At 45.7% G+C, this 24,593-nt stretch overlaps 1 protein-coding gene across 6 annotated transcripts in view; it reads right to left on the bottom strand.

Annotated features, from left to right (window-relative positions):
* The window catches only part of NFIC (nuclear factor I C), a 181,257-nt gene extending 168,349 nt beyond the window's left edge, over window positions 1-12,908 (bottom strand). The window contains exon 1 of one of the 6 annotated variants that reach the window (XM_039334795.1): window positions 12,099-12,908. In XM_039334795.1, the coding sequence (XP_039190729.1) occupies window positions 12,099-12,101 (3 nt within the window). In that variant the 5' untranslated portion in view covers window positions 12,102-12,908. Of the gene's footprint in view, window positions 1-5,996; window positions 6,199-9,678; window positions 9,747-11,602; window positions 11,991-12,098 lie in introns of those variants that run through there. The other 5 variants (XM_039334796.1, XM_039334792.1, XM_039334798.1 and 2 more) reach the window with 5 other exon arrangements.
* Window positions 12,909-24,593: the final 11,685 nt, after the last annotated feature.

The raw sequence follows: 24,593 nt of genomic DNA, 5'->3' as shown, positions 1-24,593 counted from the left end.
GTTAGTAACACAGTTGTTAAATGAATCTGGCTTCCCCATTGATTTTGCTTGTCGGAAGGTCAAAAGAGGAGATCACATGACCCTAAGACACTGCAACCGTCATAGGTACATGCCAGTTGCCAAGCATCTGAATTTTGATCACGTGACACAGTAATGCTCCAACGGTCGTGTGAAAAACAGTCATTAGTCCCTTTTTTAGCACTGTTGTAACTTTAAACAGTCACCAAATGAATGGTTGTCAATTGAACATGTAAAATCAGGTATAAAATTTGAAGTATGGTTATTTTCCCACATGTTAAGTATGTCCCCATTTTAATTCATCAGACAAACAACTTAACTCTCTTGTGATTAACCGGCACGAAACTTCTCTAATCAGATGATGGGCATTATTCAAAGACAGGTTACCATATGATCATTTTGAAAAATAGGTGCCAGAAGCAGCCCTAGGACAAATTAAGCTGAATTTGCTTATTAGATTGATATTGATCAAAGTGGATGCGAAGCTTTGGAGAAGAACTAAGTGACACATTGCACAGAGGTGTGCATCGTCTTCCTTTGGGAGAGAAAACGTTGAGCTTGTCAGACAACTATTTCCATGGAAGCAGAGAGTGATAGTGGCATGTGGCCTGAAATTGGGGAGACCCAGGTCAATAACCCATGAAACTTCACTTAATGTGCTATCTCTCAGCCCAGCCTATTCCACAGAAATAGGAGGAATATTGAAATGAAAGGGAAGATGCAATTAAGGGAACATCCCCTGTTGAGCTTTTTTTGCTCCAAGGTAACTCCCTTTTTACAACCCTGTAATCTAGGGGTCCCCAACCTGTAGACCGCAGTCCGGTAGTGGACCGTGGCCTACTGGCCGTGGGATAGGCTGGCCAGTGCGTGCGCATGCACACATCCCCTCACTTGCGCTAGTGCTGTGGCTGTGGGGCGCAAAAAAAGGACGCCGCACCACGGGGTGCAAAAACGGGCCACCGCCACGCTGCAAGGCACAAAACAGATGCTGCCGCATCATGGGGCACACAAACAGGCCACCACCACACGGCGCAAAAAATGGGCACCGCCACGCAAGAACAAGGCAGGGCTAGTATCATGCAGGTGCTAGCCCTGCCCCATTTGTGGCGCGCGTGTGCCCTGTGCACACATGCACGCATGTAAAATGCTTCCTCTTCCCTTTTCCTCCAGTCCGCCAACTGACAAAGGTTGGTGACCTCTGCTGTAATCCCTTCGTTTGTGAATTTCATAAAAAAGGAATCCTCTCCACGTCAGCACCTCTGTTCTCCCATTTAAAATACAGATAGCCCCCAAGTTATGACCACAATTGAGCCCAAAATTTCTTTTTGCTAAGTGAGACCATTGAATTCTGCCCTCTTTTATGACCTTTCTTGCCACAGTTGTTAAGTGAATCACTGAATATGTTAAATTAGTAGCATGGTTGTTAAACAAAGCTGGCTTCCCCACTAACTTTGCTTGTCATAAGGTCGCAAAAGAGATCGCATGATCCCTGGACACGGCAACCGTCATAAATATGAGTCAGTTGCCAAGCATCTAAATGTGGATCACATGACCATGGGGATGTGCAATGGCCATAAGTGTGAAAAACAGTCGTCACTTTTTTCACTGCCATTGTAATTTCAAACAGTCACTAAACGAATGGCTGTAAATAGAGGACTACCTGTGCTGATGCCTTGCTATAGTTAAGGGATTCCTCTTATGTTCAGAGAGGCCTCCACGAGCATACGCTGCAGGCTGTTAAGGAAGAACATGAGTGGAGAGAAAAATATTGGAGGGCTCAGAGGAACCCCACTTATGCCTCAGGTAGTTTTTGGGGAAATTATTGCATTGAGCAATAAGGTCTCAATTTTGCTTATAGATCTGCACATTTCTTCAGGAAACTGGTCTAGGAAAAAGGAGGGGGTATTTCAGTATGCACCAGATCAAGAAGCAGCATGATACAACATACAGGGAATCCTCTCCATTTGTTTCATTGAATAATCATGGGGCCTGCAGCAGGCCACGTTTCCTCAGTTTCCCTGACCTGTGAAATGGGCACAATCTATGGCTACTTACGAAGCTGCCTCAAACCAAACTGTTGACTCATCACATTTCTATTTCTTAACGAAGCAAACATTTCCCAGGCTTGTGGATCCCTTATTCCTTTTTTAAAAAAATCTTTGTGAATATTTGGGGGGGGGGATTCTTAAGAAATTGATTTTTCCTAGCAGAACAAACTTTTTCCTCTTTTTTCCAAACTCTAATCTACTGTGACCACAGACATTTGGATTTAGAATGCTGAAATGGACTGTGGAAGGAAAGAAATGGGGCTGCCAGGAGGTCTATGCTGACAGGCTCAAGGTTGACTCAGCCTCCCATCCTTACGAGGTCTGTAAAATGAGGACTCAGATTGTTTGGGGCAATATGATGACTCTGTAAACCGCTTAGAGAGGGCTGTAAAGCATTGTGAAGCGGTATATAAGTCTAAGTACTATTGGGGAAGCCAAAAGCTAGTTCCCCACCTACCCCCATCTTAGAAGACTCCTATGGGCAGTCCTTCTTTGTTAGTCTATCTTGCCACAGAGAGTGACTATTGGAGGGAATAATAAGATCAGGGTATATTCTAGATTGATTGATCAATCAAATTTATATATCCATCCATGTCGCCCAAAGGGGACTCTGGACGGTGCAAAATAAATAAAACAGCCAACATAAAACAGATAAAAATCTAAAAGCGACAGTAACACGATAATCATACCACCTTGTTTGAATTCCAGATAGAAGCATAATTCATTCTTAGAGACCAAGAGCCACATGACCTTAAGAGACCCCATTATGGATCTCAGCAGAGATACCTCTGAGAAGCAAAGGACTAAACCCAGAAAATGCACTCAAGTTGTTCTGCGGCCTTCTCCAAATTCCATTATTTTTGTTTAATAGAATATTTTTTAAGGGATGCAATCATGCCAGATAAGGATTAACTACTGTACACATTTTCCAATGGGCGAAAGCTTAAATGTAAGCCCCTTCGAGTTACTACAGCCGTTTCCCTTAGGAAAAGGAGCCCTTAATAAAATGGGTCTTTTCAGCAAAACGACACCTGTATCACAAGGCAGAGTAATTATTGGGCCAGCTGAAACAGGGTAGCTTTTGCATTTGATTCCAGCAGATCCTTTGTTTTTTTCTTGCTTTCTTATTCAAAATATTGGTCTTTACAGAAAAAGAATTTTTTAAAAAGTCAAAATGGTGGCCACAACTGTGAGAATCAACGCTCTCCTTTTTTTTTTAAATGTGCTTGCAGGACTAATTGCCCACTTCAGCTTTGTTTTACCATACTTTCTATACACCTCTGCTTTACACTCTGATTTAAAATAAATAAACAAATAGATCTCACGATTGTGCCTACAGTAATATCATTTGTTTTCCAGTTTAGGCCCTTTCTCAACTTAAGGGCTAACTTTAAGGAAATACATTGTTATTTTTAAAAAGGCCTTCCGTATTCATTCAGAAAATTACAGTGCTTCTTCAGGCTGACCATGGAAAGTAAATCGTAAAAATGAAGAGTTCAGAATTCAGAAATTTTTACATTTCAGCTGAGCTTTGAAACTGGACCAAGCATTCACTGAGTTTTGCCAAATAATTCTGCTTCTCTGCCGCTCTCAGTCACTCAAGCTGGAGGTGATTGGGGTATGCCAAGAGTTTGGGAAGCCCCCCATCCTTTTGAAATGGCCTAAATGCAGCCTTTCCCAATGAAAAAAATAAAATAAAATAAAATTGCAGTTGCAATCAGCTCCATTTGCTTCCCACTTCCACTCTTTTGGCCTGCTCAGAACTGCAAGCTTAGATCCCCATATTTTGGGGAGAGACTTTGATAGAACACACTTTTCATTTGCAGTAAGGAAGGAGTTACACTGGGACGAGGAGAGAGTCTTGGTGTTCAATAATTAAATAAAATATCAGGAATCGATAAGAGCGAGAGAAAGAACAGCCTGCCACGCTCCAGGGGACACAACTATAGAAAGTCCAGAGTGAGGCTGTGCCAAGTCAAAATGCGCCTGCTCAAATATTTGACCCACCACAGCATCAGGCCCGCCTGCTACGAACGGTACAACAGGGAAAAGAAGAAACGATAGAACTAGGGAAGAAACTGCAATGCCAAACCAAAGCAGAGGAGCATGGTGCCCTAAGTGGCACATGGGAGCTGTAGTCCCCAAACCACAACAAAGCAAAGGCCACTGATGGGAAGGTGTGCTCCAAGCCACGTCGTACTTGTTAACACAACTGGCTCGCTCTCCACAAGGAAAGCCGACCCAATCTGCAGTAGCATTCATGGCTTATCTACGTCCCATGAGCGTTCATACATTTCAGTTGCTATTAATTCAAAATGCAAAGGACAGCATCGAAGCCAAGACGTTGTACGTTTTGTGTGCATTTTACAGAACACGTTTGCCTGAAACTTTTCCACAAGCAATGAACGCACAGGATTCAAATCCGCCTGACAACTTTCTCATAAAACATACCCAGCATGAGGTGTGAATATTTTAAGGCATGAAGGAGCCGCACAGTTGTAGCAAGTAACTACACACACACACTTGGGATTGAATAAATGGCAGGGCACACACTCTTCCCTCCCATCTGGCTGCACACTAGCACCATCTTTCACACATGCATTCCGACATTTTTACACACACACACATATACACTGAAAGAGCATGTGAGAGACTCATATGCTCAATAGCTCCAAGAAACCTTCTCACTCTGGCAGCTGCACTTCACAGCCAGCTGCACACATTTTTACACACCTTTTCTGGTGCAGGCACTTCCCCCCCCCCTTACACATGTCTTTGCTTTCCTGAATGCTGGATGGTTATTGATAGGGCCTACAATGCAAACTCTATGGATGTAGTCTTAGATCTAAATTCCAAGAGACTGGAAACTCATTCCCACCTGTGGGGGGGGGGACTCGCCTTCTCCAATAGGGTTTAAACAGGGTTTTGCACGCACACTCTTGTTATTATTTTTTACCTTGCATTTTCACACAAAGCAATCACTCCCTCACACTTCCTAAATCTCTCCGCAGTCCCAATCAGAAACTTAGTTTGCAGAAAAGGGCTCGAAAGAAAAATAAGTCCATTCTGTCTGGCTCAACTGCTGCTAGACCCAACCGGGGGATATTCCCACGTGCACCTGGACAAAAAGAGCCACCAAGCTAAACCTGCTTCCTTACAACCTTCCCCCAAGTTGTCAGCATGGGGTATGGAGAGTAACAACACCCCCCTCCCGCACACAGACACACAGAGACAAACACACAGACACACACACCCACAGAGACCACCAGAGAACATCCTGAACCCTCCACCCAACCCAGCTCTCCCCATTGGGGTACCCGATCCGACCAGCCCTTCTGCCCCAACCATATTCGGCGGGCAAGCGAGCAGCGCGCGCGCGCGAATCCCGTAGAGAAAATAACTGTTTCGGAGTAAAAGCGGGGAGGCCCACGCGGGGGGGGGAGGAAAGGAGGAGGGTGGGAAGGAAGCTGGCAAGCGAAGAACAGAAAGTAATTAGCAAGGATTAAAACGACCTGCCGGAAAAAGGAAAAAAAAAAAGATCTGACGGCCAGTGCAGGCTCCACCGGAGGGCTGCAGAGCACAACGCCAGTCCTGTCCTTCCTTCCCCAGCTTCCCCCCCCTCCTCTCCCAACAGATATGCACGCACACACTTTCTGCAATTGGCAGAATTACGGTGTGTGTGTACGTGTGTGTGTGTTTTTGTTTTAATTAATTGCTGGCGGGGGGAGGGTGAGGAAGAAAGGGAGAGAAGCGGATACATAAACCGAGCCACCGCGCGACCACGCATGCATCTGGGTGACAAAACTGCAGGGAGAAAGCAGGAAAAAGCCGAGGAGAAAGCAAATAGTAAGGCGAAGTGCGGCAGGGCGAGAAGGGGGGGGGTGCGAAGGAGAATGTGTTTTTGGGGGGGGGTGAGAAAGCTTTAATTACCTGGGCGAGGCAGAGGGGTGAAGAATACATCTCCGAGCTTTAGCGGAACAAACGGTGGAGGAGGAGGAAGAGGGTGGCGATGATGATGGGCGGGGGGGGGAGAGGTTTGAAAAAGCAGATCCAAGCGCAAAAGTTACTGAGTCATTTCGGCGGCGGCTGGAACAGTTTTCTCGACTCTCTCCCTCTCTCTCTCTCTCTCACTCTCTCTTTCCCTGGCGATGGATCGGTGCGGGGGGGGGAGAGGGAAGGGAGGAGACGGCGAGGGAGGGAGGGAGCAGAGGGTGGGACCAAAGGGGGGGGAAGCTTTTCAGAGGAGCGGATTTAAAAGAGTGGGGGGGCTGTTTAAAAATAAATCAATTAAGGGCGCGAATCGTGTCAAACCGCCGGAAGAATTACACGCATGCCTCTATATAAAGGCAGAGATAAGAAGTAATAATTTAAAAAGATTTTTTTTTTAATTCGGTGCAAGCGGGGCGGGCGGGGGGACGACGACAGCGAATGACCCGAAGCCGTGGAAGTGTGACCCGGTAGGTGTCCCACTGAGTTGGAAGGCACTTACTCCCGGAGAAGCGCGCGGGGATGTGGCCGCAGTTTTCAAAATGGGGGTGGAGAGGCAGAAAACAAATGGAAGAACACTTGATTGTTCCGACAACCTCCCGGGAAAAGAAGGAAACGCTGAATCCATTCTCTTCCGAAGAGATCCGGAAGGGATGTAAGATTCCCCATTTTTTATTATTAGAGCTGAGGGAGGAGGGAGGGTTGAGACTCGCTCCCCAAACTCTTTTTAAAGCGGCTGGAAATAGCCCTTAACAAGTTGGAAAACGCAGGACAAAAATAAGTTTCTCTTTAAAAAAAAGTTCTCCTAAAAAGCCCCCCCCCGGGGGGAGAACGGCAATCAAAGGCCTAAAAGGAAATTTGAAATAAAATAGCATAGTTTAAAGGGGCGGGGAGGAAGGATAAAGCGTGAAGCGGTTTCAGCTCCTACAGCACACATGCAGACAGCCAAGGCTGGCCGCGCTTTCGGAGGAGCGGGGAGAGCAGGTTGAGTTCTTGGGCCTTACTTCCGAGTAAGCAAGTACAGAGTCGGGGAGATGAGAATTTGGAGGAAACTTAACTAAAGTTGTCCTTAAAAAAAAAAAAATCCCGAGTGAAATGTTAGGAAGAAGAAAGTGAAATTTTAGAAGCAACCTGCCCAGAGACAGAAAGAAACCAGGAGGGAAAAAGTGAAAGGAAAAGGCGAAAGGAGAGCAAAAACCCGATCCGAGGATGGGTTTGAGCCTCGCCCCCGTAAAATCAATTCGAGTTACCCTTTTTTTGCCTACGAGGTAAGGTAGGAGAAACTAATACAAAAATTTATGATATCAGCAGCATGAGACTTTCACACATAAACGTTCCTCTGAAAGCAGGTAAGACGGGCAGACGAGGCTCTAATTTAGAGAAGCTATTTCCCCTTTTTACTTTTTTGCAAGAACCACCATCCTTAACCCTCTTTATCTCCCATCTTCAAACATATATATTTTAAAATGGGTACAGGCATGCCCTTTTACATGTCAGTGTCACCCACCGACTTCAGGGTAGGGGTGTTAAAAACTTCAAGCCCTGGCTTTCTTCCTCTGCCCAAGAGAATTACGGTACAGCTCTCCTACCTCCGTCTGCCTGATCCCGGGGAAATCAATTAAAAAATAGTGTTCACAATAATAATCATGAAAGTGCTGCCTCTCTGGACTTATATTAAGAAAGCTAAGAATATTGGGGAGAGAACTGTGAAATCTTTCCAGCCAAGCCTAACTTTAACTTTATTCACCAATCCCTTTGAATTTGGTGGAAACACTCGGGTGAGCAGAGTGTGCAGTATTTATGGAATTTAGGAAAACAGGTTAAAAAAAAAGAGCAAGTTGAATCAATTAGCTACTCAGCAACTGGAGGTGGAAAAGTGTGAGTGAGTATGAGCATGAGGTAGTATTAAAATAAAAAGAGCCAAGACTTTTTTTTTTTTCTCCAGGACTTTCCAATTTCCTATCTTGGGGCAGGTTTCGGCTGTCACTGCTCCAAAATGCAGATGGAAAAAGCAATCTTAATGTAGATCTCCAGACGCTGGAATTCTTAGTCCTGAAAAAATCTGGTCCCCTCCCTAATATTCCTCTTCTCAAGGCGTTTGTTCCTAGATAATGAAGTTTCTATACCTCCCACTTCATAACACTGCCAGGCCGTAGCGCCAGGCAGTGGAACGAATGGAGAGAGGCTGAGAAATTCCCTTCTCAAATTCTCTTTTCCTCCCGTTAATCAGTCTTCCCCCCCCCACTGGAAAGAGAGGAAGAAGAAAGTTAGGGACGCTTTCTGGGAGCAACTCCTCTCTTGCAATGGTCAGCCAGTGGCCTGGGGGCGACACTGGGCTTACTAGACGGGGCCCACCCGAAGAAAATGCCCAGTGCTCCCAACTTCAGAAGTGCATCCCTCCAGTCTATTTTTCAACACATCCACAGTTTCTACACAAGGTAGGCTCGAGATAGAGAAGTAAATCAAAAGAAACTGGGGGAATAAGAAAAAAGGGCACCCCTCGAACACGGGGCGGCGAAGGGGGGAGAGTAAGAAGAAAAAGTTTCACTGGCAAGACTGCCAGTTACGCATCAAAAGCCACAAGCCCTCTACCGCGGTTAGGCAGGCACTTCAAGGCACAGCCGCTCAAATGTAGTGACTATCTAAAGTTTTAATAAGTCATTAACGTGGCCGGCACTCAACCTTCTTCACTTCTGGAGATTTCCCCTGATCCAAAAAAAAGGAACTTTAAAAATGAGGTCACCACGAAGGCTAGCAAGTTGTCAGCTTGGGGAGATCACCCACCATCCACACAAGCGCACCTAGGCAAAGCAAATTACACTTGCAAGGTCTATGGAGTCCCATGAGTCCCTTTAATCTGGAATTAAGGCCACTAAAAGCAAACGGGATTTATTTTTGAGCTGGGACAGCCAGGACCACGATCTTTAATGCGGAAAATGGGCTTGTGGACTTATTTAGCATCTTGGGGGATTTAAATAGAAAGTGAACCTGGGGGGGGGGAAGGGAGGTGGAGGAATAATCATAAAGAAATTTTACTTTTTTTGAACAGGTGACTAGCTGTGGCTGAGTGTAATAAATAAGTTGGTAAATAAATGACAGTGCGCCCCAGGCTATCTTGGAGATAATTGGGAGCTTTTGAAAATGGGCCTTATCTCATCCAAGCTATTTAGAAAGGGTCTCTTCTGCTCACCTACCAAATGGGAGGGATAAAAGAGCAGATTCGAAATTATTCGAGAATAAGGATTGGCCTAGTGACCTTAAGAGAGAGCAGTTGCCTAGCTCTTGGTTCCTATCACCAGATTGCAGAGAAAAGGGTGGATATTCCCTCATAACAAAAAGAAAAAAAAATAAACTTCAAGAGACATCCTGCATGCAGAAACTCGACCAGGCAGAGCTGGCGCTTCCAGAGTTCTTTCTATCTCCAAATCTTCCTAATGGGCCAGAAGCACTTTTGTCACAAGATACCCGAGGCAAAATATTTAAGAGACCAAAAGCACCTTCCCTGGAACCACAGTTGCTAATATGCAGAGCTCTGTAGCTGAAGCAAGAATCCACATTTGTAATCGGAAGTCTGAACTCGGGTCACAGCCAACTGAGGCAGGCCGACCTCTTCAAGCCAATTCACCTTTTACAGAATTTGTCCTTTGTGGTTCCCAGCAGGCTTTCTTCTTGGTATCTTCTTCATCTACCGGCACAGCCATGCCATGCTTGGAAGACGCTGTAAAGCAGTTGGGAGGATAACCGCAATCTCTGCTGCACCTCAATGAGGTCCTGACTTGCCCCAAGTTAGTACTTCTCTCTCTCTCTCTCTCTCTCTCCTGGGTTGTCCTTGAAATTTTTACTCTCACTCAGCCAACCCCCCCCCCGAAAAGCCCATTCCATTCTCTGGATTAAAAACAAAAAACAAAACAGAAATTCCATCTCCCTTGGCTGACAGGTATTTTCGTTCAGTTTGAGTTAAGGTTACTTAAAAGGACCTTAGCTCCTGCCACCTGGCAAAGTCGGAGGAAAATTGTTGTACAATAAGTGGCGCGTCAGAAAGGGAAAGAAAGGTGTGTGGGGAACAAAAACAGCCAGTCTCTGGCTTAATTGAGGCCAAGACAGGAGGGCACAAGATCTGAAGTGCACCCAAGGCGCAAACTGAGGGGCCCACGAAAGCAGCACTGCTTTCTTGAAGGTATGTGTCGGGATGTTCAGACGAACCCAGATACCAGTTCTCTCTTCACTTCTAGAGCCAGATTTTGCCTTTGTAAAAACTCCTAGTCCAGAGCAAGATTCCTCACGCAAAAGAAGGGCCAATTCCGGACAAGGCCATATTTATTTGGGGGGGGGATAGCTCCCGGTTACTGTGCCCCTGGATGACTCCCCCTCTTTCTCCAAGGCGGAGAAGATCTATCTGGTTAATCTCGGCTGAGAGATTTTCACTTAAGGAAAGAATGACATTAGGTCTTTTTACACCAGTCCGTCAATGCACCGCCCCTTCCTTTCCCCAATCATCTTTAGTCCTGCCAGTGGGCAATCCCAAACACCTTTACCCAGGAGAAAGTGCCACTGACTTTACTTGTGAATTTCTGGGATTGCCCCGAGCCTCCTTTTTTGCGCGGGGACACGCACACGCACACACGCAGCGCAGCGGTCGCAATTCTTCCATCAGAGGGAAAGCAGGAGATCAGGCCAAAGAAACGCCACCCTGCTTGCGTTGACGCAGCAGAAGTCGGCCTCGGCCGCAAGGCGCCCGCTTACTCCGCGCGGAGGCTCCGGACTAAAGGCTGCAGCTGGGGAAGGACTGGCGGACGCGGGACCCGCAACGCGCACACTACAACCCCCCCCCCAGCATAAGGATGGGGTAGTGAGGCAGCTTCTCCAGTGCGTCTATATATAGGGGTGAATTTTGGGAAGGGGGGAAAGAAAGGCTCGAAGAGCAAGAACTGGACGCGGGGGGGGGAAATGCCCTCTGCCGCAAAAGCTGCAGCAGAGGCGGCGTGTGCGCGCTGGGCTGCCTGCGGCCGCCTCTCCCCCTCTTGTCCAGCGGTGCTTCGCAGCAGCACCTCGCAGCTTATGCTGACGAGGCGGCCTGTCTCCTCCTGCTGCAGGGCCCAGCTCGCTTTGCCCGCGAGACAGCGACTTTTGACGCGCAAAGGGCTGGGGCACGGCGGGAGAGCCGCTCTGGAGAGGGAGTTCCTGCTCTGCCTTTCCTGAGCTGGGCTGGGAAGGCCGGCCCGGGGGGGGGGGGAGGGAAGGCGGGTCATCTGGCGCAAGAGAGGCCGGAGGGAAAGCAGCCGCCGGAGCAGCCTTGGCGTTGCACATTCGCGGTGGTTCTCCCTCCCCGCTAGGCGTCATTTTCAAGTTCAGCTCGGCTCGCTGGCTTGCCCGCCCTCTTCCTCCACCCCCCTCGCCAGAGCGGCCATTTTCCGCTACCTCGAGCCTGGGCTAAGCTGGCTGCTGCCGAGAGCGAGCGAGCGTGTGCCATACTTTCGCCGCTCGCCTCCCGCCTCCTGCACAGATCTTACGCATTTCCCCCCTCCCCAATTCCATGCGTAAAAGCGCACCAGAGAGAGGAGAGCTATCCAGACACACCGCAGACGCAGCTCGCCTTGAGTCTCCGCTTCTTTCCTTCTCAATCTCTCGCCCCCCCCTCGCCTCCCCCGCATTAAAGTCTGACACTAGCAGCACTTTGCGGCAACCGGAGTGGGGCGGGGGACGGGGAGACACAGGGTGCTTCCCCTGGAGGAGGCACAATGGTTAAGTGTACCAAATCGCTGGCGCACTCTTGCAAGGGAGGGGGGTCCGCACTTAATCAGAACCCATCTCTCCCCTCCTCCTCACCCTACGGGCGGTACAACCCTCCTTCCTCTTTACGGATCTCGGGTTTCCCCCCCCCCTTGTTTTGCTCCTGGCTGAACTCTCCTCCCTCATCCCCTCTCTTTGCCCCGATCCACCTGCCACGGACTTTCTCCCTCCGCCCCCGCCCGCCAAGAAAGCCCATAAACTTCTCTGGGCCCCCGCCAAGCAAGCACAAATATTGGAAAGTGAGGCGAAACTTACCATCACCCAAACGAAATTGGTCAGGGCGGAGGAGCGGATTGATGCCAACGGAAGCGAAGTGGGGGCAAGGAAGAGTGGGCGCTTTTTTTTTAAAGGTCCCACCAAGTTTGTTTTTTTAAAAAAATGTATTTATGGAAGTCGAAGGTGGTCAAAATAGTGCAATCTTCCGTCCTTTCAGCGTTTGATCATCTCTCGGGTGCTTTCATCAATGGGGTTGGCATCTTAAGGGGAAGCAAGCTCGTGTTTTGGTCCCAGCTGGCGCCGTCCCCCGATGAAAAAGGGGCTAAGAAGGGGGGGGAGGGTAATCGTGTCCTTTTTGTGCAGCCCCCACCCTCTTTATCTTCAGCTGGGGTTAGTTGGTGGCTGACTTCGAGGATTAAATTCTTCCCGGGCTGGAGAGGACTGGTGGATGCTTGTAACTCTAGAGAAACGCACATTCAGAGGTCTTAATAAGGAAGAGGTGATAGCTGGTGAAACGGGGCAAAAGAGTAGTGATGGAGGGGGGGAGAATGAGGGAGGGAGAAGAGAGAGAAAGAGAGACACCTCACTTTTCCTGGGACGCCCCACCCTCACGGGGGAGGGAGAGAGAAATGGCAAAAAAATAAAAATAAAAAATCTTTCGCTGCCCGGTGCAGAGAGGAAATCAAGCTGCTTATCAAAGCAGAGGTGGTGAGGGTTTGATCGGCAGGAGAGGGAAAGCACCCTTTGCAAAGAAAATACCGGGGGTGGGGGTGGGGGTGAGAGAGGACACCCTCACATCTCCCCCCTCCCCCTCCGGGCTAGCACGGCTCCCGCGGCACCCATGACCGACCTCTCCCGCTATCTTCCTCCCCGCCCTCCCCATGTCGCTAGTCTCCGCCCCTTTCTCCTCCTCCTTAACGGGGGGGGGGAAGAGGAATTAAAAGGCGTCGGGTAGCGCTAGCATGCGAGGGGGAGGGGGGGTTTAAGTGCTTTGGTTAGCGAACCTCCCTGCCGCCTCCTGTTGGCTCGCAAAGGTGATCCAAGGATGGGGTTTGTGGTGCGGGAGGGGGGAGGAAGAAAGGATGCCTCTTCCCCCACCCCGAAGATCTAAACCGGGAATGGCACCAGGCCTTATGATCAAAGGATCAAACTCTGTGCACCAGCTCTTTCCATTCGGTTGAAATTGCATTTTGCTTCAAGAATAGTATTAGCGGGCAGAGGGTGCGGTATGCCGCCCCAGCTATGCCACTGCAGGAGACGTCTGCAGGAGATGACCCCTCGGGGACCAGATGAGAGCACAGCTGTGGAAGCAATTAGGGGAAGATTTTGGGGGGGGGGAGCAAGGGAATCCACTGGGTCTCATTCGGCAGAATAAGCCAGAGAAGCTGAAAGGATGCCTCTTCCTATTTGATATAAATGGAGTTATTTTCCCAAGGGTGGAGTTCTTATAAGCACATCCTTTCTCAGTACAGAAAGAGTTAAATATCCTGCTGTAGCCCTCGACTTACAACCATTTGTTTAGTGACTGAAGTTTTAAATGACACTGAAAAAAAGTGACTTATAACTGTTTTTCACCCTTATGACCATTACAGTATCCCCATGGTCACATGATCAGAATTCAGATTCTTGACAACTGTCTCATATTTATGACAGTTGCAGTGTCCCTGGGGACACGTGATCCCCTTTTGTGACCTTCTGACAAGCAAAGTCAATGGGGAAACCAGATTCATTTAACAACCATGTTACTAACCTAACCACTGTAATGATTCACTTAACTGTGGCAAGAAAGTTTGTAAAATAGGGCAAAACTCACTTAACAACTGTCTGACTTAGGAACAGAAAATTTGGGCTCAACTGTGGTTGTAAGTTGAGGACTACCTGTACAAAGTATGGACTCTTAATTCTGTCCTGGGTTGTCTGAAAAATCTATATACGCACTCATAATCTGATCCCTGACCTCTGAACCAGTATTAATAATGTGAAATAGTATTGGAGTCCTGTTGCAACCAGGGAGAAAGTGAGATTCATTCCATATTTTATGAAAAGATACCTCTGTTTCTATTCTCTTTTTCTTTGAATGAGTACATTATGATGGACAATTTCATGCACAGGGCTTTAGAAAGGTGGAATGGAGATAACTGTATGTTGGCAGGGAACAGGAAAATAATCTCTATTACGGGGAATAATATGACTGAATTGCCTATTATATTGGTCTAAGGAGTTACAAGAAAAGCATGCTTTAGATGCTAAGCTAAATAAATAGAAAGGTGTGTAGTAAGAGATCTACTAAAGTAGTTCAGCAGTGACCTAGTATCCACCCATTCTTTCAGAGAACTGATATGCTGTGTTCAGAGCCAAAGAGGTATATTGCAATATATAATTGAGAGAGCAGAGGGAACTGCTGGGATGATATGTAATGTTCAACAAATCTGACCTGTACAATCCTCTAACTTGGTGTTTTTCAACCTTGGTAACTTAAAGATGTGTGGACTTCAAACTACCAGAATTCCCCAGTCAGCATGCTGGGAATTGAAGTCCACGCATCTTTAAGTTGCCAAGGTTAAGATACATTGCTCTAGTCCAGTGGTTCTCAACCTGTGGGTCGGGACCCCATTTGGGGTCGAACAACCATTTCATGGGGGTCGCCAAACAACACAGTCGGCCATTTTCCCCCCTTTTCCTTAGCTGTGCTACTCCCTTTTATTCTATTGGCTTTTGAAAGCCAATAGAATAGACTCTCTTGAATAGAGTCTAATTCTATTGGCTTTCAAAAGCCAATAGGAATTGTCCAGGATGTCTCTGCCCTGCTGAGCCTGCCAAAAGTCTCATTCTGTAAACGGTGCTGCAAGTTGTCTGCAGCGAAGGTGAGCTGTCTGGAAGTTTCCACTCTTCCCTGCTGAGCAACTACTAAAAAAGAGGGCCAGGGATGGGAGGTGGGAGGCCGGCAGGCGCAGGGAGGGTTGCTGGCACACGTGGGGCCCAGCGGGTGCCTTACCTCCCTTGGGCTAGGCCAGTCGGTGGTTGGCCTGCGCCATCTCTGCCGCTTGCCAGCTATGCCTCGGCCGGCGCAGGGGGCGGCACCACGCATGCGTGGCGCTCCCAGGCAGGGAAAGTCCTCGACTTACGACCAGTTGGGTAGTCCTCAACTTACGACCAGTTGGGGGTCGCGGCATTAAAAAGGTTGAGAACCACTGCTCTAGTCTAAGTCACATTGTGATAAGGTTAGTGTGTGTCCCTGATAAGTAGTATAACTAGAGGATAACTAAACAGCTATTACTACCTTCAATAACAAAAGCTTGTTTTAATCTCCAAACCACAGTTTCCATTATTACTGAAATTTGGATTAATAGTGATTTATGTTTAAGTCCTAGAGGTGCATGACCTGAACCCAATTAGATTCAAAGGGATTGGGAAGATCAGTTCTATTTGATGTGGACATCTGAATTAAATTGGCTCATTCGTCTGAATCAGATCCAGTTTCAAGGCATCCAAATGTCCATATGCAGAAACTGTCTTGGCTGGTCAAATCAATTCAAATACATTTCATTCTGATTGGCGAATCAAGTCAATCTCTCCATTCAATTTGTGGAATTGCTAGTAAGGAAGAGAACATTTTCTCAGTGGTATCAAGCAGTCCTCTAGAAAAACAATGCAGAATGCAGAAATTACTGCAAAAAGAATATATTAGTACAAAGCAGACTTTTCTCTTTGGGTCCTGGGAGCTCATACATGCAAATACATATGTACATATGTGTAGTCCTAGTGTATATATGTGTGTATGTGGGAAACTAGACTAAAGAAAAGTTTAGATTTCACCCCACATAGGCAGTGGTTCTGACCTGGGTCAGACTACTGCCTACACAGGTAGTCCTCGACTTAAACAGTTCACTGAGTGACCATTCAAAGATACAACAGCACTGAAAAAAGTCACATGTTTCAGACTTACGACCATTGCAGCACCCCTATAGTCAGGTGATCAAAATTCAGACGCTTGGCAACTGACTCATATTTATGATGGTTGCAGTGTCCCAGGGTCAAGTGATTTCCCTTTTGTGACCTTCTGACAAGCAAAGTCAATGGGGGAAGCCAGGTTCATTTAGCAATTATGTTACTAGCGTAACTGCAGTGATTCACTTAACAACGGTGTCAAGAAAGGTTGTAAAATAGGGCAAAGCCCACTTAACAACCCTTGTTTAGCAACAGAAATTATGGGCTCAATTGTGGTCAAGAACTACATATACTGGTCAGATAACAATGGGAAGTGCTGCCCAGCCCTAAAATGCAAAAGTGACTTGATACTGGACAGAGAGAACTTGGGTGTTGGACTAGAAGACTTCCAAGGTCCCTTCCAACTCTGTTACTCTGTTATTCTGTGATTGCTTGTTATTCTGTGATTGCAGACCAAGAATATGTTCTTTATCATGGATAACACTAAGCAAGACTTCCATGTTATATTCTGTATGGCATCTGCTTTCAGATCACACCCTTTAAGAAAGAGTCAGAGAAACTGGTTCAAAGAAAAGCAAGAATGAAAATCAGGAGACTGGAAACTAAGCCTTGCAAAGACAGATGGAGGGAACTGGGAGATAGGTTAGTATGGCTGTCAGCCTGTGGGATTCAGTCTCCAAACTATGCTTGCAGGAAGCTGCTCTAAGATAATGCTTGTGCTCCTGCATTTCCGAAGCACTGCTTTTTAAAATGCATTATTGTTATTCATACTTATTTTTATCCAGGGAAAGTGTGTTCAAAGGTATGGTCAAAAAATGCATCACACAGGTAAAATGGGGAGAGTTTCAATTAGATTGCAATAAATATTATCTTGACTTTTTTGATCATACCCTGGAAGGCAGGAAGGAAGGAAGGAAGGAAGGAAGGAAGGAAGGAAGGAAGGAAGGAAGGAAGGAAGGAAGGAAGGAAGGCTGAGAGGTGACATGATAGCTTTTGTCAGAAAATATATCTCATAGATGAAGCCCAAGCGTTATTCTCTATCCTGCCAGAATATAAGATATGGAATACATGGGCTTAAGTAACAGGAAGGCAGTTTTGATTGAATAAAACATCTGCAAGGTACCAGATTACACAAGGTTTAGCCTATGTAGCATTTTTGCACTGTGCCCAGAACATCTCAGTATTTACAGGTTGCCCCATTGTATTAATTAATGCAAAATTAGTTAGTGTCTTACTATAAGGGGAGTGAGGAGGAGGAAATATAAAATTAGAACTATTTGGTTTCCTGTCTATCACTAAGCTACTCCTTAATTACTTGCAGCAATGAATCATCCTTTAAAAAGGACAAGAAATTATACCTAAAAGTGAAGCAATGATACCAAAGTTTTATTGAACAGATCTTAGCATTCCCTTCTGAGTAGAACCACAATAATTTAATGTGTAAAAATCAAGAAAAAGTTAAGGAAGTGATTGGTCCACTAGTGGGAGAAAGTGGCAAGAAGATGACAAGCAACAGGGAGAAAGCAGAACTACTCAACTCATTTTTTTTGCATCCGTATTTACACAAAGGGAAAAAACAGTCCAACCTATCAAAAATAGTACGTAAAAAACAAATTAGAAACAGATTAGAAACACGTTAAGATAGGCAAGAAAGTGGTAAGTGAGCAACTGTCCACCCTAGATAAGTTCAAATCACCAGGATCAGATGGATTACATCCCAAGGTTCTGAAGGAACTGGCAGATGTGATTTCAGAACCACTGAACTATATATATCTTTCAAAGATCCTGGAGCACTGGGGAACTACCAGAGGACTGGAAAAGACTGATGTAGTTCCCATCTTTAAAAAAGGGGAAAAAATGGATCCAGGAAACTACAGACCTATCAGCCTGACCTTAACACCTGGGAAGATCCTGGAAAAGATAATCAAGCAACCAATCAGCGAACACCTAGAGGCAAAAAGAGGGAGTCAAGCTATTCTCCCAAGCCCCTGAAGGCAGGACAAGAAGCAAGGATGGAAACTAATCAAGCAGAGAAGCAACCTAGAACTAAGAGAAATTTCCTGAGAGAACAATTAATCAGTAAAACAACCTGCCTCCAGAAGCAGTGAATGCTTCAACACTGGACGTTTTAAAGAAGAGACTGGACAGCCATTTCTCTGAAATGATATAGGGTTTCCTGCCTGAACAGGGGGTTGGACTAGATGACCTCCAAGGTCCCTTCCATCATCATCATCATTATTATTATTATTTCCCCAAAATCTGGAATTATTAAAAACCTCTCATCTTCTGATTTTCAGCAGATCAGGAGTTCTACAACACAGGTAGCCCTCTATTTGCAAGCATTCATTTAGTGATTGAAGTTACAATGGCACTGAAAAAAAATGACTTACAGCTGACTGTTGCAGCATTTCAATGGTCACAGGATCAATATTCTGGCACTTGTCAAACTGGCCTGTATTTAGGATGCTTGCAGCATCCTGGGGTCATGTGATTGCCATCTGCAACCTTCCCAGCTGGCTTATGACAAACAAAGTCAAGGGGAGGAAGTCAAATTTGCTTAACAGTCACCTGAATTACTTAACAAGTGCAGTGATTAATAGCCATGGCGAAAAGGTCATAAAAGCGGCCATGACTTACTTAGCAATGGAAATTCTGATCTTAATTATGGTCGTAACTCAAGGACTGTCTGAATACATATATTTTTTACAAAAACTATCTGGCATGTACCTGCAACATGTTTGCAAGGTAGCAATGTGTCGATAGCTCTCTCCACATCACACTGGGGGCAGAGCACTCCAGACACCTGCAGTTATAGCACACAGGCAGCTGCAGGGCCTTTGCATGGCCCTGGATTCTCCCTGAGTCAGAATCCCCATAGAGTTAAGCTCAGGCTTATACAAGTAAAACATCTGTGCAGACCCTCCCTTAGGACAGACATTTGTGCTGCACAAGTGAAATCCAGAAGATGGGGCCATTTAGATCAGATAATGTTCAGGCAGAGCTGTTTGATGCTGTTACACAATAAGCTCACAATTAGCATTTACCACTTTTAAATATGCCCCAACAAGAACAATATATCTCCTTCCCACCCACCCCCCTCCCACACACATCCTTTTTGCTCACCTCTTAGAGAAATCCAAATAATTATTGGGAAGACTTTTAGAAAAATGGAGCTTGGGCTTTGTTATCCTATTCCCCAAGTTGAAAATAAGAACCTTGGAGATTTAGGACTCAGCCCTCCGCATGATATTGGAATTCTTTATAAAATGATTTTGTTATTCTTGTGGGGTGCATGGTAAGTGGTTGTCAGTATGAACATGTTTATCATCTACCTTTATATCTCTAGGACTATTCCCCCCCCCCCAAAGGAGGCTCAGATTTGCTTTACATTCCTGTATAAATGGGACATGTGAAACATTTTCAGTTCAATTGGAACACAGCATGTTTGCTTGTTTGATTGCTTGCTTGCTTATTTATTTATTTGTTTGTTTATTTATTTATTTAATAGATTTATTTGGTTATCCAACTCACACTAGATCTAGGACAGCGGTTCTCAACCTATGGGTTGCGACCCCATTTGGGGTCGATCGACCATTTCACGGGGGTCACCAAGCAAGGCTGTCCGCCATTTTTTTCCCCTTTTCCAGTGGGTGCCTTACCTCCCTTGGGCTGGGCCAGCTGGTGGCCCAGCCAGTGGTCAGCCTGCTCTGTGTCTGCCATTTGCCACCTATGCCTCGGCCGGTGCAGGGGGCGGCACCACGCATGTGCGGCGCTCCCGGGCAGGGAAAGTCCTCGACTTATGACTGGTTTAGTCCTCAACTTACGACCGGTTTAGTCCTTGACTTACGACCGGTTGGGGTCGTGGCATTAAAAAGATTGAGAACCACTGGTCTAGGACAACTTGCCCTGGCCAATTTGTCACAGGACAACTCACTGCGAGACAAGAGTATTGAAGAAATAGTAGAATAGAATCATTAAAGAAAGGATGCCAAAGGAGAGACAAAATGAAATGGGAAGGACAAAAATTAAAATCATTTTTTAAATTATTTTAAATAATTGAATTGTTGAACTGTCCTGTGGCAAATTGTCCTGCGGTGAGTTGACTGCGGCACGTTGGCCATGGTGAGTTGGCCACGGCGAGTTATCCCGTTCCAACTCACACAACAGTTGCTTAAGAGTTGTCAGCTTTTGTTTGGTTGGAACATGAAGTAATTATGCCAGACACCTTGACCTTTATTCCATTACAGGTAGTCCTCAACTTACAACAGTTCGTTTAGTGACCATTCTAAATCACAACAGCACTGGAAAAAGTGATTTAGGACCATTTTTCACATTTATGACCTTTGCAGCATCCCCATGGTCATGTGATCAAAATTCGGGTGCTTGGCAGCTGGCATGTATTTATGACGGTTGCAGTATCCCAGGGTCATGTCATCATCTTTTGCGACCCTCTGATAAGCAAAGTCAGTGGGGACCCAGATTCACTTAACAACCATGTTAATAACTTAACAACTGCAGTGATTCACTTAACAATTTTGGCAAGAAAGGTTGTATAAAGGGCAAAACGCATTTAACAAATGTCTCACACAGCAACAGAAATTTTGGGCTCAGTTGTGATGGTACATGGAAGATTATTTGTATTCTTCTGAAGGAAAGTTTGTCCGTCTTGTCCCAAACTTGTGATCATTTCATTGTTTTGGAACTGCTTTTTCTCAAGCGTTGCAGAAACTTTGGGCATCCCAAAATTGTTGAACTACAACTCCCAGCAGCCCTGGCCAAATGTCAGTCTTCCCAGTTTAGACCAGCCAGGAAACACAACCAATGAAATAGTTCTATTAACAGAATCTTGCAAGATTTATAGTACAAATCTCCTGCCATCTCTTTTTACAGTTTGAGGTTTCTGAGTCTCTTTCTGTGCCCAGAAAGTGAGCTACACCCTCTTTTATCTGATTACTTCCTAGTCAGCATGTCTCCCCACATCCCCACCCCATTCCCGCATATCATTGTATGACAGCAAGGCCATTAGATAGGAATACAGATTTATTATTCTTTTATAATAGAGAAACTATTATTCTTTGGGAGTCAATGACTTTGCTCACTGATGAGTAAGTTTAAATGTAATGTCTACTGTAATTATAAACAAAGACACCAGGTGAGCATTTTTTCTTCAGCTTGGATTATACTGAACGTCTCATATGAGTACTCTTTGACTTACAACCCCAACTGGGGCAAAGTTTTGGTTATTAAGTAAGAGAGTTATAAAGGGAGTTGTGCCCAATTTTACAACCTTTTGTTACATGAATCACTGCATTGTTAAGTGAATCAATCATGTAGTCATTAAGTGAATCTGACTGGGGTCCCCCATTAACTTTAGAGATGGGTAGTTTCATAATTTGATAAATAAAATACCATATTTTTCCGTGTATAAGATGCTGATTTTTCCTGCAACACCCTGTTCAAAAACCAGGTGCATCTTATACACAGAAAAACAGTGGTAAGCTCCGCAGCCCAGGGCATGCCTATGTGAGTTGTCATGCTGCCCGGTGCAGGTGTCAAGCCCCTGTGGGTTTGCCACTAACGGGAGGGGTGAGGGGGTAAGATCGTTGGCCAGCCAAACTTCCGGATTTGCCAGCTCAGCTGTTCAGCGCTCCGCCGAACAGCTGATCGGCGCAGAGAATATCGCCTGCCAGAACGTCTTATACAAGGGTGTGTCTTATACATGGAAAAATACGGTAAATACGGTGTCAGTTGCCAAGGTTCCGTGATCATGGCAATGCAGCAATGGTAGTAAGTGTGAGAACTGGTCATAAGTCACTTTTTTTAGCATCGCTGTAAATTCAAACGGTTGCTAAATGAATGGTTGTCAGTCAAGGACTACCTGAACATATCTTTGGAATATGTACTTCACTACTATCCCCCATTTAGTTAGAAACAACCCCATTAATAATAATAGTAAAGTTGGAAGGGATCTTGGAGGTCATCTAGTCCAACCCCCTGCTCAGGCAGGAAACCCTGTACCAGTGGTTCTCAATCTTTTTAGACCGGCGACCCCGGTCATGAGCAGGCGGCGCGCATGTGCGGCAGCTCCCCCTGCGTGGCGCGCATGCATGGCGGCGCCCCATGCGTCGCCCCTGCGCGGCACGCATGTGCGGCGCTGCTCCCTGTGCGGCGCCCCTGCGCCGGCTGAGAAAAAAATGGCGGATCGCGTTGTTTGGCGACCCCCGTGAAATGGTCATTCGACCCCAAATGGGGTCGCGACCCACAGGTTGAGAACCGCTGCCCTATACCATTTCAGAAAAATGGCTGTCCAGTCTCTGTCCAGTTAAAAACCTCCAGTGTTGGAGCATTCACCGCTTCTGGAGGCAGGTTGTTCCACTGGTTAATTGTTCTAACTGTCAGGAAGTTTCTCCTTAGTTCTAGGTTGCTTCTCTCCTTGATTAGTTTCCACCCGTTGCTTCTTGTCCTGCCTTCAGGCGCTTTGGAAAATAGCTTGACACCCTCTTCTTGTGGCAGCCCCTGAGATATTGGAACACTGCTATCATGTCCCCCCTTGTCCTTCTCTTCGTTAAACTAGACATACCGAATTTTAGCAGCCGTTCCTTATACGCTTTAGCCTCCAGTCCCCTAATCATCTTTGTTGCTCTTCTCTGTACTCTTTCTAGAGTCTCAACATCTTTTTCACATCGTGGTGACCAAAACTGGATGCAGTATTCCAAATGTGGCCTTACCAAGGCATTGTAAAGTGGTATTAACACTTCACGTAATCTTGATTCTATCCCTCTGTTAATGCAGCCCAGCACTATGTTGGCCTTTTTGGCAGCTGCAGCACACTGCTGGCTCATATTTAGTTGATTGTCCACTAGGACTCCGAGGTCCCTCTCACAGTTACTATTATTGAGCAAGGTACTGCCTATACCAGGGATAGGCAACCTTGGCTCTTTTATGACTCATGGACTTCAACTCCCAGAATTCCTGAGCCAACATAGCTGGCTCAGGAATTCTGGGAATTGAAGTCCACGAGTTATAAAAGAGCCAAGGTTGCCTATCCCTGGCCTATACTATAGCTGTGCATTTAATTTCTTGCCTAAATGTAGAACCTTTCTTTTTTCACCATTGAATTTCATTTTGTTAGATAGCTCCCAGTGTTCAAGTCTGTCCAGATCCTTCTGTATATTAAGCCTGTCTTCTGGAGTGTTGGCTATTCTTGCCAGCTTGGTGTCGTCTGCAAATTTGATGAGTTCCCCATCTATCCCCTAATCCAAATCGTTGATAAAGATGTTGAAGAGCACTGGGCCCAGAACAGAGCCCTGGGGCACCCCACTATACACTTCCCTCCATGTAGATTCCATTGAGGACCACACACTGAGTACAGCCAGTCACCCAGCTACGGATCCATCTGGTGGTGGTGCTGTCTACCCCACATTTTTCTATCTTGTCAAGTAGTAGGTTGTGATCTACTTTATGAAATGCCTTACTGAAATCCAAATAAATTATGTCCGCAGCTTTCCTCTGATCCACTAATTTTGTCACTTGGTCAAAGAATGCAATAAGATTTGTCTGGCATGATCTATTTTTGACAAACCCATGTTGGCTTTTAGTAATGACTTTGTTTGCCTATAGGTGTTCGCTGATTCGTTGTTTGATTATCTTTTCCAGAATCTTCCCAGGTATTGAGGTCAGGCTGATAGGTCTGTAATTTCCTGGGTCCATTTTTTTTTCCTTTTTTGTAGATGGGAACTACATCAGCTCTTTTCCAGTCCTCTGGTAGTTCCCCTGTGCTCCAGGATCTTTGAAAAATATAGTTCAGTGGTTCTGAGATCACATCTGCCAGTTCCTTGAGAGCCTTGGGGTGTAATCCATTTGGTCCTGGCAATTTGAACTCGTCTAGGCTGGACAGGTGTTCACTTACCATTTTCTTGCCTATCTTAACTTGTGTTTCTATTCTGTTTTTTATGGCACTATTTTTGATAGGTTGGTCTGTTTTTTCCCTTTGTGTAAAGACAGATGCAAAAGACGAGTTAAATAGTTCTGCTTTCTCCCTGTTGCTTGTCACCTTCTTGCCACTTTCACCCACTAATGGACCAATCATTTCCTTCACTTTTTTCTTGTTTTTTACATGTTGAAAGAAGCTTTTTTTGTTATTTTTGACTTTGTTTGCAAGGCTTAGTTCATTTTGAGCCTTGGCTTTCCTCACTTCATCTTTGGAGGCTCAGGCTATTTGCTGATATTCTGACTTAGTTATGTGTCCCTGTTTCCAATTTCTAAACTTGTCCTTTTTATCTTTCAATTTATCAGAGAGTTCTTTATGCAGCCATGCTGGTTTCTTTTGAGAGCTATTATTTTTCCTCTTTGTTGGTATTGTGCTAGACTGGGCTTTTATTATCTCATTTTTCAAAATTTCCCAAGCTTCTTGAGTTGTTTTCCCCTTGAGGATTCTCATCCATGGAATCCTTCCCAAGCCCTCCCTAAGTTTATTGAAATTAGCTCTCTTGAAGTCCAAGACTCTAGTTTGACTGTGTTCTATTGCTTGTGCTTCCATAATGTTGAATTCCAATATTGCATGATCACTTCCTTCCAGGGTTCCTA

Source organism: Crotalus tigris, unplaced genomic scaffold (genome assembly GCF_016545835.1).
Source record: "Crotalus tigris isolate CLP2741 ecotype Arizona unplaced genomic scaffold, ASM1654583v1 scf7180000017633.3093840, whole genome shotgun sequence".
Lineage (NCBI taxonomy): Eukaryota > Metazoa > Chordata > Lepidosauria > Squamata > Viperidae > Crotalus > Crotalus tigris.
Note: the sequence above shows the minus strand (reverse complement) of the source record. Positions and strands in the feature narration are given on the sequence as shown.